Here is a 12,155-nt window from a genome sequence, read left to right as displayed (position 1 = left end):
CCGTGCCTTTGAACACGTCCCTCAGCCTTTCTCTAAACCTCAGCTTTCTCGTCTGTAAAATGAGATTGTGCTTCATCAAAGCACTGGCAGTGGTACCAGGTAGACTAGGGTCAATCTCCATTTCCGTGACTTAATTGCTGTGTGCTGTTGAGCAAGTTGCTTCACCTCTCTGAGCCTGATTCCAATTCTGTAAAATGAGGCTCATTAACAACCTATCCCAAAGGGCTGTAATGAGAATTAAATGATAATTTCCTAGTAAAGTGTTTTTATTGTTGTGGAAATAATGTCTACATCACTGAGTCATTTGAAGCATTTAGTGAGATAATGCATTTAACATATTAGCATGTGCCTGGCATACTGTAAGTACACAAAAATTGGTGACAGTGGTGGTGGTGGTTGTTACTTTTGTTTCACATACAGCATCCTGTGGAACCTTTGAAGCCACTCGCTGAGACAGGTTGATTAACCAGTACCCAGTACCATGGTCCCATCTCATAGATGGAGAAGGATGGCCAGGAGTGACCTGCTTCAGTTCCTCAAAGAAAAAACCACACAAGAACCTGCTTCTCACAGAACTCATCACGTGGCCTCTGCATTCACTTTAATGATAAAATAACCATGGTTACAGTGCAAGAACCTGTTGAAATTTCCCATCCTCTTCAATTCCTCCAGGAGAAAAATCTCCCTAATAATCCCTTGCTAAGGCAGCAAATATTGAAGGCTTCTCTGTGGAGCTGCCCAGAGACAGTTAGGGGAAGCTGCAGATTTTCTTTTGCCCTCCTCACTTTAAAAATGTAGATTCCTGGGCTTCCCTGGTGGCGCAGTGGTTGAGAGTCTGCCTGCCAATGCAGGGGACACGGGTTCGAGCCCTGGTCTGGGAGGATCCCACATGCCGCGGAGCAACTAGGCCCGTGAGCCCCAACTACTGAGCCTGCGCGTCTGGAGCCTGTGCTCCGCAACAAGAGAGGCCGCGATGGTGAGAGGCCCGCGCACCGCGATGAAGAGTGGCCCCCACTTGCCACAACTAGAGAGAGCCCTCGCACAGAAACGAAGACCCAACACAGCCATAAATAAATAAATAAATAAATAAAATTAAAAAAAAAAATGTAGATTCCTATTTCACTTTAGACAGCAAGTCTGCTCCCATCAGGACTGACTTAGAATTCTGGGGGTTTTAGGAACCCCTGAAAGCCTTCTCTCCCAGCCCTCAGCCTCAAGGGCCAGACCGCCCTCTGGTCACCTGTCTTAGGGCATTTGGTCTGGTATAATAAAAATCCCATAACTGAGTGGCTTGTAAACAAGAGACATTTATTTCGCACAGTTTCTGGAGGATGGAAAGTCCGAGATCGAGGTGCCAGCAGATCAGCGTCCGGCAGGGACCCTCTTCCTCATAGATGGCTGCCTTCTCACTGTGTCCTCATGTGTAGAAAAAACAAGCTAGTTCTCAAGGGTCTGCTTTATAAGGACATCAATTCCAGTCATTAGGGTTCCACCCTCATGATCTAATCACCTCCTAAAGGCCACCACCTCCTAACAGCATCCTCTTGGGATGAATTTGGGGGGCCATAAACATTCAGACCATAACATCACCTAGGAAGATGACCTTTTCTTAAAATCCTCTAGCAGTATTTTACAAATGTCCCTGAAGATCAGAATCAGCTGGGGCGCTTGTGAAAACTACAAATTTCTGGTCTTCCTCCCAGACCCACTGAATCAGAATCTTTAGAGGAAACCGCATTTTTTAACAGGCACTTCAAGCAGGCATTATTTCATGGTATGCCAGGAAATGCTAAGGCTTTCAAAGTATGCTCTCTGCACACCTGCATCAGAAGTCTGTGTGTGTGTGTGTGTGTGTGTGTGTGTGTGTGTGTGTGTGTGTGTGTGTGTGTGTGTGTGTGTGTGTGTGTGTGTGGTTTTCAATGCAGCTTCTGGGGTCCCACTCCAGGCCTGATGTATCCAAATCTCTGGGAGCGTGGCTCAGGAATCTGCATTCTCATTCTGAGCAATTTTTCCAGGTGACTCATGCCCTCCTGTAGAGCCTAGGGTCCCTGCTGTAGAAGGAGAACTCTCCATTCTCCCACAGATATTTAGTGCCTTGGGGAGCATCATTTGTTCAGCGCCTTATTAAGTGACTCATCTTGCTTTGCAGTATCTTGTCAATGCTCAGACAAAACAAGAGCGATTCTGCCTATAAAGACATGCAGACCACCCGCAAATCAAGGTAGGAAGGCCTGGGGCCCTAGCAGGTGGGTCAAGAGGCACTGCACAGTTATGGGTGGCGTTGCAGAGATGCCCCTCACCAGACCATGGAAAGTGGGGCAGGGAGGGGGATCTTCTTCCTTCTTCACTGGAAATAAGTTCCTTAACTCCCAGGTCTTGGGGGTGAGTATTCAGCCATTTCTCCCCAATAATCGTATACCATAAAGTTACAATCTTCTGGTAGTGGAGGGATGAAGTGGGGAGGGTATGTTACAGAACTACCTCTTCCCTTTTTACTTGGGTGACTTGTAATGGGGGAGGTAAAGGTCTGCCCCCAATTCATTTATTCATCTATAGAATATTCCTCAGTCCCCGCTGTATGCCAGGAACTGTGATCAGCTCTTTAGAGATTCAGCAGCAAACAAGACAGAAGCAGTCTGACCACATGGGTGGATCCCACTCTCTGGTCTGGGGTCATAACTCCTTTTGTGTCATAGATTCTTTGACCATCCGAGGAAGCTCACAGACTCCTTTCAGAAAAAATGCTTTCAAATGCAGACTATAAATGACAAAGGTTTACAAAGAAATCTACAGTAATATCGATTACAATATTACAGTCAAACATGAGCTATATAGTCGTCTGTGAGCTTCTTTAGCAATACCTTATACAGTAAGACTTAGCAGCAGGTCTAATAACTACTGTAATTTTGGATTAGTGTCAAGTGTAAATGATTTTTCAAAATATCTCCCACAATTTTAACGTGATGTGTAAAAATGGTGATTTCCGTTTCTGTGAAAGGCTAGGTAAAGATGTGAGCTGTTGTTTTCCATCTGCATTCACGGACTCCTTGGATCCCGCTCGTGGTTGAGAACTGCTGTTCTAATGGGAGAGTCATGCATTTATCAGATAACCCCACAGAGGCAGCTGTATAATCAGGACTGTGGAAAGCATTCTGAAGGAGGATTATGGAGGATTTGGTGAATGTTGAGCACCAGGGTTCTAACCAAGGCTAAGTTTGACATTTAAGCTGAGACCTGAAGGAAAGAAGAAGAATTAGCTAGCCTATGGCTGGGAAGGCTGGGATCTGGAATCTGCATTCTCATTCTGAGCAATCTCTCCAGGTGATTCCTATGCCTTCCCCCTGTAGAGCCTATGGTGCCTGCTCTAGAAGGAACAGTAGGAATAGTGTTCTGAGCAGAGGGAATAGCATGTGCAAAGGGTCTGAGGCAGGAGGACACTTAGAGGCACTGAGCAAAGACCAGTATGGCTGAAACTCAAGGAGGGCCAAGGAGAGGGGAGACTGAGACAGGCAGAAGGGTCTTCTGTTGTTGTTTGTTTATCACAGCTAATAACACTGCTTCCTTCCTCTCCTGCCTCCCCGCCAAGTCACACTATCAGCCCTAGAAGAGAGCCGTCTACAGGAGGGAGGTCAAAGCCAGCCTGCTCCCCCAAAGAATTCAGCAGCAGAGGTTGGGGCAGCTGGGTAGAATCCAGACACATGGCCTTCTGGGTATTATTACTAGGGCTCTGCTTCCCAGCACGGTGGGATAGGGCTTGCTGCATCGCCTGCCAGACCTAAGGCCTCTAGGTCTAGTCCAGTGAGCCTCTGGGAGAAGCAGCAAAGGCCGGGCCCTTCCCTGTGGGGAGTGGTCTGGGAAATGGCCTGAAGAAGCCCCGCGTGCCCCAGGGCTGGAAGGGAAGGGTTAGCCACGCGTCACAGGGATAAGGAAAACAGTCTTACCCTCTAGAGGCACACAGATAAAGCAGTCCAGTCAGTTTCTCAGATGTTTAGAGAAACAAAGGGAGGCAGCGTGTGAGAGAAGATGCTGGGCACTGATGCTGAAGGCCCAGGCCACTGAAGGAGGAGCTGGAAGATTGTATGGGGGGATGGGCACAGGCAAAGACCTTCACCCCCATCTAGGGACCCTAGCCAGGCAAAGTCACAGGAGGCAGCAGCTGCTTAGGGAATTCACCCCCCCCCACCCCCACCCAGAAAGGGTCAAAGGGCACCAGGAGTTGACTGATCAGATGAGGAAACTGACGATCCAGAGCAGAGGTGCTTATCCACAGCCCGGGAGGAGGCAGTGCCAGGGTTGGGCTCTGAGCCCAGCTCTGCCTGCCTCCAAGGTTGGGTGCTCAGCACCAGGGTCCAGTTTAGAGAAGAGAAGCCTTGAATGAAGAGGCGGCCTGGGGCCAGGAACACCACAGACAATGTGCCCAGGAGGACTCGACCCTCCCCTCAGCAGTTCTGCACTCAGCCCCAGGGTAAGTGCTGACAAGTGTAGAGAGGAGGATGGGAGGGTCCGAAATGAACCTGCCCTCCAGATGGAGAGACCGATTTTATACAGATGAAGCTGGGACCCAGAAGATACGTCATCCCAACAGTATGCAGAGGCAAGAGGCCACAGTTGGACTTGGAGAGTCAGAGCAGGCAGAACTTGCTCTAGGCCATGTGACAGGGTGGGATTTGAGCAGGTGGAGAAGAAATGAGGATTGTCCAGGCAGTGTGTCCGGTAGGAGTAGAGGCCAAGACGGCGGGGGGGAAATGCACACCGAGTTCTATTTCTGATGCCTCGATTAGAACCACCGCCCTCACCTGAATCCTGGCGGCTAGCAGGTGTCATGGGGGCCCTAAAGTCACCCTTTCTGGAAAAATAAGGCTCCAGGCAACTTGAAACCAACCTGTGTGTTTCAGTGACAGATCCAGCAGTACAAGTGGAGACAGCCACTCCCAGGTGCTCCAGAAGAAGTCTAAAAGGTAGGCCGGCTGGGCAGCGGAAGATGCCAGGCAAGAGGGACCGTAGCAACTCTCCATCTTCCCAGGAGTGTAGAAATAACCCGGTGCACACCAGACTCCCTGAAGCCATAGACACACCTGAAGGACAAAGGACCCCCGGGGCAAGGGGCTCATGGGCAAAATGCTGAGCAACCAGACAGACACCGGCAACAAGTTCTTCCTTCATGCTTGGCGCCGGGCAAAGCATTCTGTATTCGTTATCTTGCTTATTCCTCAAAACCAATCCTATGAGCCAGGGGTGCTGTCCCATTCTACAGAGGAACAGACTGAAACCTGGGCAGGTGAAATGTCTCACCAGAGGCCACACAGCTAAAAAGTGGTGGTATGGGAGTTTGAACCTGAATCTCCCAGCTCCATCACACCATCCTTAACGCTTGCTGGGCTGAAGAGACCAGATGTCTCTCTGTGGGCTCGTTTAATAAGGCCTGACCCACCAGCCTGATGTTTTGGGGAAGATCTATCTTCCCTACCTCCGGGGGAGTGCCGAAGGAGGCTCCAGTGAGGGTGGAGAACCTGGGTGGGTATTATTGCAGAGCACCTTGGGGCCCGGGGAGGCTAGCCTCGTGGGTCTGTCCCTTGGGCTCCGTCCCCCAAGCCCTTCTCATCTGTGTCCACAGCCGCTCCAACCGTGACATCATCCACTGCAAGAGTGGGGTGTGTAACGCCATGAGGGCCAAGTTTAACAGTGTGGCCCAGGAGGCTGGCCTCTGTCTGCAGGACAAGATGGAAATCCTCATGAAGTAAGGGCACACATACATCCATTCACTCAAAGGACATTCATCTGGCACTTACTCTGTACCCACCAGATGCTAGGAGTTGGGGTTATAACAGGGAACAAGAAGGACCTGTTCCCTGCCCTCAGGGAGCTTGTAGTCTCCTGGAAAATAATGGGCAGAGACAAAATACCTGAATTGATAAATTTATAGGTACAAATTATGATCATTACTGTACAGTAAGAGAACAGGCTTCTCGGAGAGAGGGAGAAACCGTGGGATCCTAATGCAGGTTGGATAATCCAGGAAGACCCCTCTAAGGAGGTGATGTTAAGGCTCAGCCCTGACACATGAAGAGGAGCTGGTGGTATGGTGAGAAGGTGGAAAGGCATTCCAAGCAGCAGGAAAAGTGCATACAAACTCCCAAGGTAGGAAGGGACATAGAACATTTGAAGAGGAGGAAGAAGTGGTAGGTGAGCTCTGCATCATGCACAGCCATAAATGTCATGATTAAGACTTGGAAGTCGACTTTCAGAGCAGCAGCAGACAACTGGAAGCTTTTCTATTCTAACAAGCCAGTCACTGCCTCCCTTCTCACCTGACCCCTTGACTACGGTGACTACCCCAATGAACTCATCCATTCAGCAAAGGTTTCATGATGACCCTTTGCCCTCTCACCCTCTCAGCGTGGAGGGACCAGCTGCTCTGGGCCACAGGTCCAAAGTTGACTTGCCCCTACCTTTTGGGAGCTCCCAGTCTAGTGAGGGAGACAGACAAATAAAGAGGCGATTACCACACAGGGTGATGAGGGCCAGCATGGGAATAAGGAGGGGCCTAAGGGAACACAGAAAGGTCCAAGGGAAATCAGAAAGGTCTTCCTGGAGGAAACAACATTTTCAGCTTAATAAAAATAGGTGATATTCCCAGGGCACTTACTATGTACCAGACATGGATGTAAGAGCTTTGTTTTTATTACTTGGGCCTCACAACAGTCCTGTGGTATAGGTGCTATTATTAGACCCATTTTACAGATGAGAAAAATGGGCTCAAAGATGTCTCTTGTCGACGGCCACGTGCTGGTTAAGTATTAATAGTAAAGGTGGAATTCAAACCTAGACGGTCACACAGGAACAGTAGGAGGGACGAGAGTTCCAGGGAGAAGCAACAGCATAGTCCCAGAGGCAAGAAGGGGCACAGTGGGCCATAAACTGCCAGTAGTCAGATGTGCTGGGGCTTAGATTGTTTACAAGGTAAGCGGAGAGATAGACAGAGGCCAGATCATAAAAGGCCTTCCTAACCCAGCTGTGGAGGTTGAACTTTATCTCAGAGACTTTGTTCATGAGCCAAACCATAAAATGCTGGGAGGAAAGGGATGGAAAGGATAGAGATAAAGCTGGAAGATGATGTAGGGGCTGAATAATCCAGAGCCTTGGAGGGTAAGTCACTCAGAGGACTTTACTCTGAGTAAATGGGAAGCCATTGAAATTCGTAATATATAGGTGAGGACATGGTTATATTTATAATATAGTCTCTGTGGAGAGATAGGACATATACACCAAATGATAAAGGGAATGGGGAAGAGAGGAACCAACATGAGTTAAACACCTACTGTGTGTCTGGCACTAAGCGCAGCACTATACACACATTATCATTTCCTCCTCACCACTGGGATCTAGGAATCATCATTATCCTTCATTTTACAGATGAGAAAGCCGTGTAAATACAATCAAAAGTAGGGAGAGAATGAGGGCTGATTGAAAAGTGCCTGGATTTAGCGAGACTGGAGCATTTCAGGACCTCGAAGAGAGCCGTATGCTCTTGTGCCCAAAGCCAGCTTGTATATTAGAGTGCCTGAGAGGGTTAAGAAGGACCGCAAGAAGGAAAAGGTGTTTGACTCAGATCTCAAAGGGCAGCTAGGATGGTTAAAGGAGAAGAGTATCTGATTCTTCTTCCTCTTTCTCATACAACCTGTGATGCAGGCGCCAAGAAGAAAGAGGTCTCCAGAAGTTCCGTTCTTTTGACCTTGTCTCAAATTTCCAAAAGGATGTAGCAAAAATGAGACACCACATCTCCATGGTAAAAGGAGATGCAGAAGAAATTGCAGACCACTGGTAAATATCCTGAGAGCCAGATAAGACAGTCCCTGAAGTGGGTGAAGGGGGCAGTGGTGTTACAAAATTACATTTGATCCCATTATCCTTCAAGACACAGAGAGGCATCACTCCAGAACTGTCCTTGGCCACCAGTACCACCCCCCAAACCAGGCTATATCCAGAGTACAACCAGGCAAGAAGCCCTCAGTTCCTGAACTACAGATAATCTACCCAGCTGTGTTCTCCATATTTACCTTGTTTGATTCAGCTTGCAAATATGGAAGTCCTATCCAAGCTATCTCCTATAAGAGAGGTAGAAGAGGCAAACCAATCTGAAAATTCTACAGATTCTGAGGTCTATGGGGGGAGAACTATATTCCCCCAAATAATTTAACTCTTAAAGATACAAAGCCAGACAGGCATATCCCAGGACCCCTGTGCCCCAGCACAGGGATGACAATAAGTACAACAAAAAGCAATGTGAATTGAGTGATTACTGGCTGGCAGACACTCTGCTAAGCAATTTCCATAAATTATCTATTTTATTCCCCACAAAAATCCTGAAGGGTACATATCAACCCCCCACTTTACAAACAAGGAAATGTTAGGATTTAAACCTCTGGCTGACCTGTCTCTATGCTTAGCAGCAATATAAAATTGGAGTCTGATTTCCCAAAGCTCCATCCTGTCAGGGTGAGTAAATCAAGATCTACGAGTAAGATGGGAAAGCCTAAAAATGTACCCAGAATCCCTTCAACAATTTTAATAATGCAGAGTGGGAGCTTACAAAGAGACATGAATAAATATATAAATATATATCACAACTATAAAGCAATGTGAGCAGCCAGAATGTATGATGGAGGATCAAGTTCTTCGACTTTTTCTGCAATCAGGGGAAAAAAAACTTTTTTTCATGAGCTACCACTGCTGCCGTCACCCGCACCTGAACCCCCAGGTTAGAACCTACCTCGTTCCCACCATCTCAAGGATGGATTCCCAAACTACCTTCACACGCTGTCATCATATTAATAGAGATTCTTGAAATACACAAAGCTGTGACTCCTGCTTACTCGTTATCAGGGACATGGAAAATACACACACACACACACACACACACACCCACACACAGCAGCAGCACCTTGTGTGTGAGAGCCTCTTGCATCCTAGAAGGTATCCCACAGATGTGTCTGTGTCCTCCCTGGCTTGATTAACTCTCAAAAGAGAAGCTTCACAGCCGCATAGCACAGGGAGATCAGCTCGGTGCTTTGTAACCACCTAGAGGAGTGGGATAGGGAGGGTGGGAGGGAGGGAGACACAAGAGGGAAGAGATATGGGGACATATGTATATGTATAACTCACTTTGTTATAAAGCAGAAACTGACACACCATTGTAAAGCAATTATACTCCAATAAAGATGTTAAAAAAATAAATAAAAAATAAAACCTTCAAAAAAAAGAGAAGCTTCAGAATACCAGCGTTCTTCCTTTCTTCTAACTTTTCACATTGTCTGCTTGGTAGAAAAATCATAAATGCATCACTTTAAAGCATGCCCTTAATTTTTTTAATGCGATGCAAATCATGCTCCAGCTTTTACTATCCATAAAAATAAAGACTTGCCTGATCTGTGGGCACTTTACACTGAGGGGGGAGGAAAGTCCCCCAGATAGAGACCGATGCTGCCCTGGAGACATCACATGAGTGGTAGAGGTCGTGGAGATGGGGTCCCTGTGGTGCCCAGGCCCATCTCCCAGCAGTTTCCTAACTGACCCTCTCCTCTTGGAACTGAAGGTACTTTGACCTGCTGTCCAAACTCCCTGAGGATCTGAAGAATTTCCGCCCTGCCAAAAAGATCCTGGCGAAACTGCAGAAGTTTGGGGAAAATCTGGACCTGAGGATCCGGCCGCATGTTCTCTTGAAGGTGCTGCAGGACATGAGAGTCTGGGAGCTGTGCTCTCCGGACATCGCAGTGGCTATCGAGGTACTGACCACCTCCTTTCCCCTCACAGTGCCTCCGGCACACTCATTCATTCCTCTCTCAACATCCAGGCACTGTTTACGTTTTTAAAGTTTTAAAAAGACATAAAGGCCTTCATGGAACTCATCATCTAATAGGAGAGGTGTTGTCACGTGACCTTGGTTGTTCAACTCCAGGGGACATTATATTCTGTGTAAACGGTGCCCCCTGGAAACTTGGAGGTTTTAGAGAGACATAAATAAATGGACATGTGAATACAATAACTGGCAATCATAAAAAGGAGTCCTCGAAATCTGGCAGCTTAAAATTGTGGCCCATGGACCTCATGTGGGTACTCGTTAGTGCAGAATCTCAGGCTCCAAATCATATCTAAGCAACTCAGGATCTACATTTACATGAGATGCCGGGTGACTTGTATGCACAATAAAGTTTGAGGAGCCCTGATTTAAGGTAAATGTAGAGGAGGCTTATCGTAACTAGAGCCACTGGGGAAGATGACTTTAAAGCTGAGATCTGAACAATGTGAAGGCAGCACCACGAAGAGAAGGGGAAAGAGCAGGTCGGGAAGAGGGAACAGCTGGTGCAGAGGCCCCAAAGCAGGACAAAACTTGACCTGTTCAGCGGCAGTCAGTGGGTTCGGAAGGAAGAGAGCCGGAAGATGCACAGTTCCAAGGGGATTGAAGAGGTCAGTCTGTGCACATCTCTGATGGTCAAGTTAAGGATTTAGGTCTTTATCTGGAGGGTGCTGAGGAGCCACTGAAGGGTTTGCAGTAGCGGCTTACCTTCCCTACCCACCCTAGAAGTTCCTAGTGCTCTATTCCCTTAGGGCATCAAAAGGGGTCAGCAGATGGGGGGAGGGCGAGGGCCCACACTAAGGTATTAACAGGTGTCAGTGGAGTCACTTCCTTAATTTTATCTGATGGCACGTGTCCATTTTAATAGGGCTTTCAATGCCTCAAGATAAAGAAGTGACTCAGGTGGTAGCATTCTCAGTCCTCTCGGTGTTTTCATGAGAGGTTGGCCCTTCCGCAGGCTGACCTGGGTTGTGTATATGGGTGCAAGGTCAGGAGTGGGGGAGAGAGGATGACCTGTGGACAAGTTCATCTGCCCGGACTCTACTTCCCACGTCCTGGGAAGCTCTTTTGGGAGAGGCTCTGGCAGGCTACTCCGAAACTAAGTCTAGGGCATCTGTCTGGTTACGGGGTCTGCATTCCCCCTGCCAATTGTGGAGGCCGTGGAAAAGGCAATCGCTGAGTGGGTAAGAGGGGAGGGGCACTGGATGCTCCCCTTTCGCTGAGCTGAGTTCATGGCCCTAGCTATAGAAGTCAGCATGCTCTCCTCCCAGTGAGAACGTCACAGAACCTCTGTTAACCTGGATATGGGAGTCTCTTAACCTGGAATCTACATGAAACTCTATGTTTTGTGTCTTAACCCTTGCCCGGAAGCAAGCCCATAGTTGTCCTCAATTCTCGAAGGGGCCTATGAACCCAAAAAAGTTTAGGGTCAAATGACTTTTTAAAAAGATATTCAGGAGTAGAAAAGAGAGAAAGATGCAGACAACTGGGTTTTCCTGCTCCCCCCAAATTTCTTGGGGTCAGTGGTGACAATACGGGACTTAACATTAGCCTGCCGAACCGGCAAGCTGGAAAGAGACCCTTTTCTTGAGAGAACCATCCCCAGCATGATGCTCCAAGCATTATGAATGCCTGAAGGGTTGGAGGTATCCTGGGGCCACAGCCTCAATCACAGATCTTCCAGGATCTTGTTGGGGAGGGCGGGGGCATGGAGTCTAGCTTTCAGACCAAATCTGAGGCTGTCACTGTGTCTGCCCCTCAGTTTGTGCGAGAACACATCATCCATATGCCTCAAGAGGATTATATCAACTGGCTGCAGAACCGAATCAACGTCCCCATCCAGTCCCACAGTGCCCAGATGTAGTGGGCCTGGGTTGACCAGCGATCCCAGTGGAGGAGGGCTGTCTACACTGTGTTCCTGTTTCCTGCCTACTCTCATGGTTACTCATTATGATCTGGTAGGGTCATCAGGAGACCAGATGACCCTGCCAACATTCTAGAGGGAGCTCCTCCCAGGTGGGAGCTCCCTTCTACCTCACACCCCAGCCTCAAGTCTCCCAGCCTCCGTTCCTCATTGGTCCAGCCTGACTCTACCTACTCCCTCTCCAGAATCCTTCACTCTATTTCTCCTCCTCAAATTCTAGATAATAAAATTGGGTTGAATGTTTGATGTTCGGCTGGGGAAAAGTTGGAGCTGTGGAATTTGGCCGTGGTATTCAGATCCTAATAATAACAAACAGTTATCATGTATTGAGTTTTTGTTATACAACAGGCCCAGTGCTGGGTGATATTATTGCCTAAT

At 48.0% G+C, this 12,155-nt stretch overlaps 1 protein-coding gene across 1 annotated transcript in view; it reads left to right on the top strand.

The window, feature by feature from the left end:
• Window positions 1-11,717, top strand: part of CCDC60 (coiled-coil domain containing 60) — a 164,574-nt gene extending 152,857 nt beyond the window's left edge. Inside the window, exons 9-14 of the mRNA XM_068563705.1 lie at window positions 2,150-2,221; window positions 4,896-4,958; window positions 5,615-5,737; window positions 7,690-7,821; window positions 9,593-9,782; window positions 11,616-11,717. Of these exons, the coding sequence (XP_068419806.1) occupies window positions 2,150-2,221; window positions 4,896-4,958; window positions 5,615-5,737; window positions 7,690-7,821; window positions 9,593-9,782; window positions 11,616-11,717 (682 nt within the window). The remainder of the gene's footprint in view (window positions 1-2,149; window positions 2,222-4,895; window positions 4,959-5,614; window positions 5,738-7,689; window positions 7,822-9,592; window positions 9,783-11,615) is intronic.
• The last annotated feature ends 438 nt before the right edge of the window (window positions 11,718-12,155 follow it).

The sequence above is a fragment of the Eschrichtius robustus genome, chromosome 14 (assembly GCF_028021215.1).
Source record: "Eschrichtius robustus isolate mEscRob2 chromosome 14, mEscRob2.pri, whole genome shotgun sequence".
NCBI lineage: Eukaryota > Metazoa > Chordata > Mammalia > Artiodactyla > Eschrichtiidae > Eschrichtius > Eschrichtius robustus.
The sequence above is the reverse complement of the archived record's forward strand: the minus strand, read 5'-3'. Positions and strand labels throughout refer to the sequence as shown.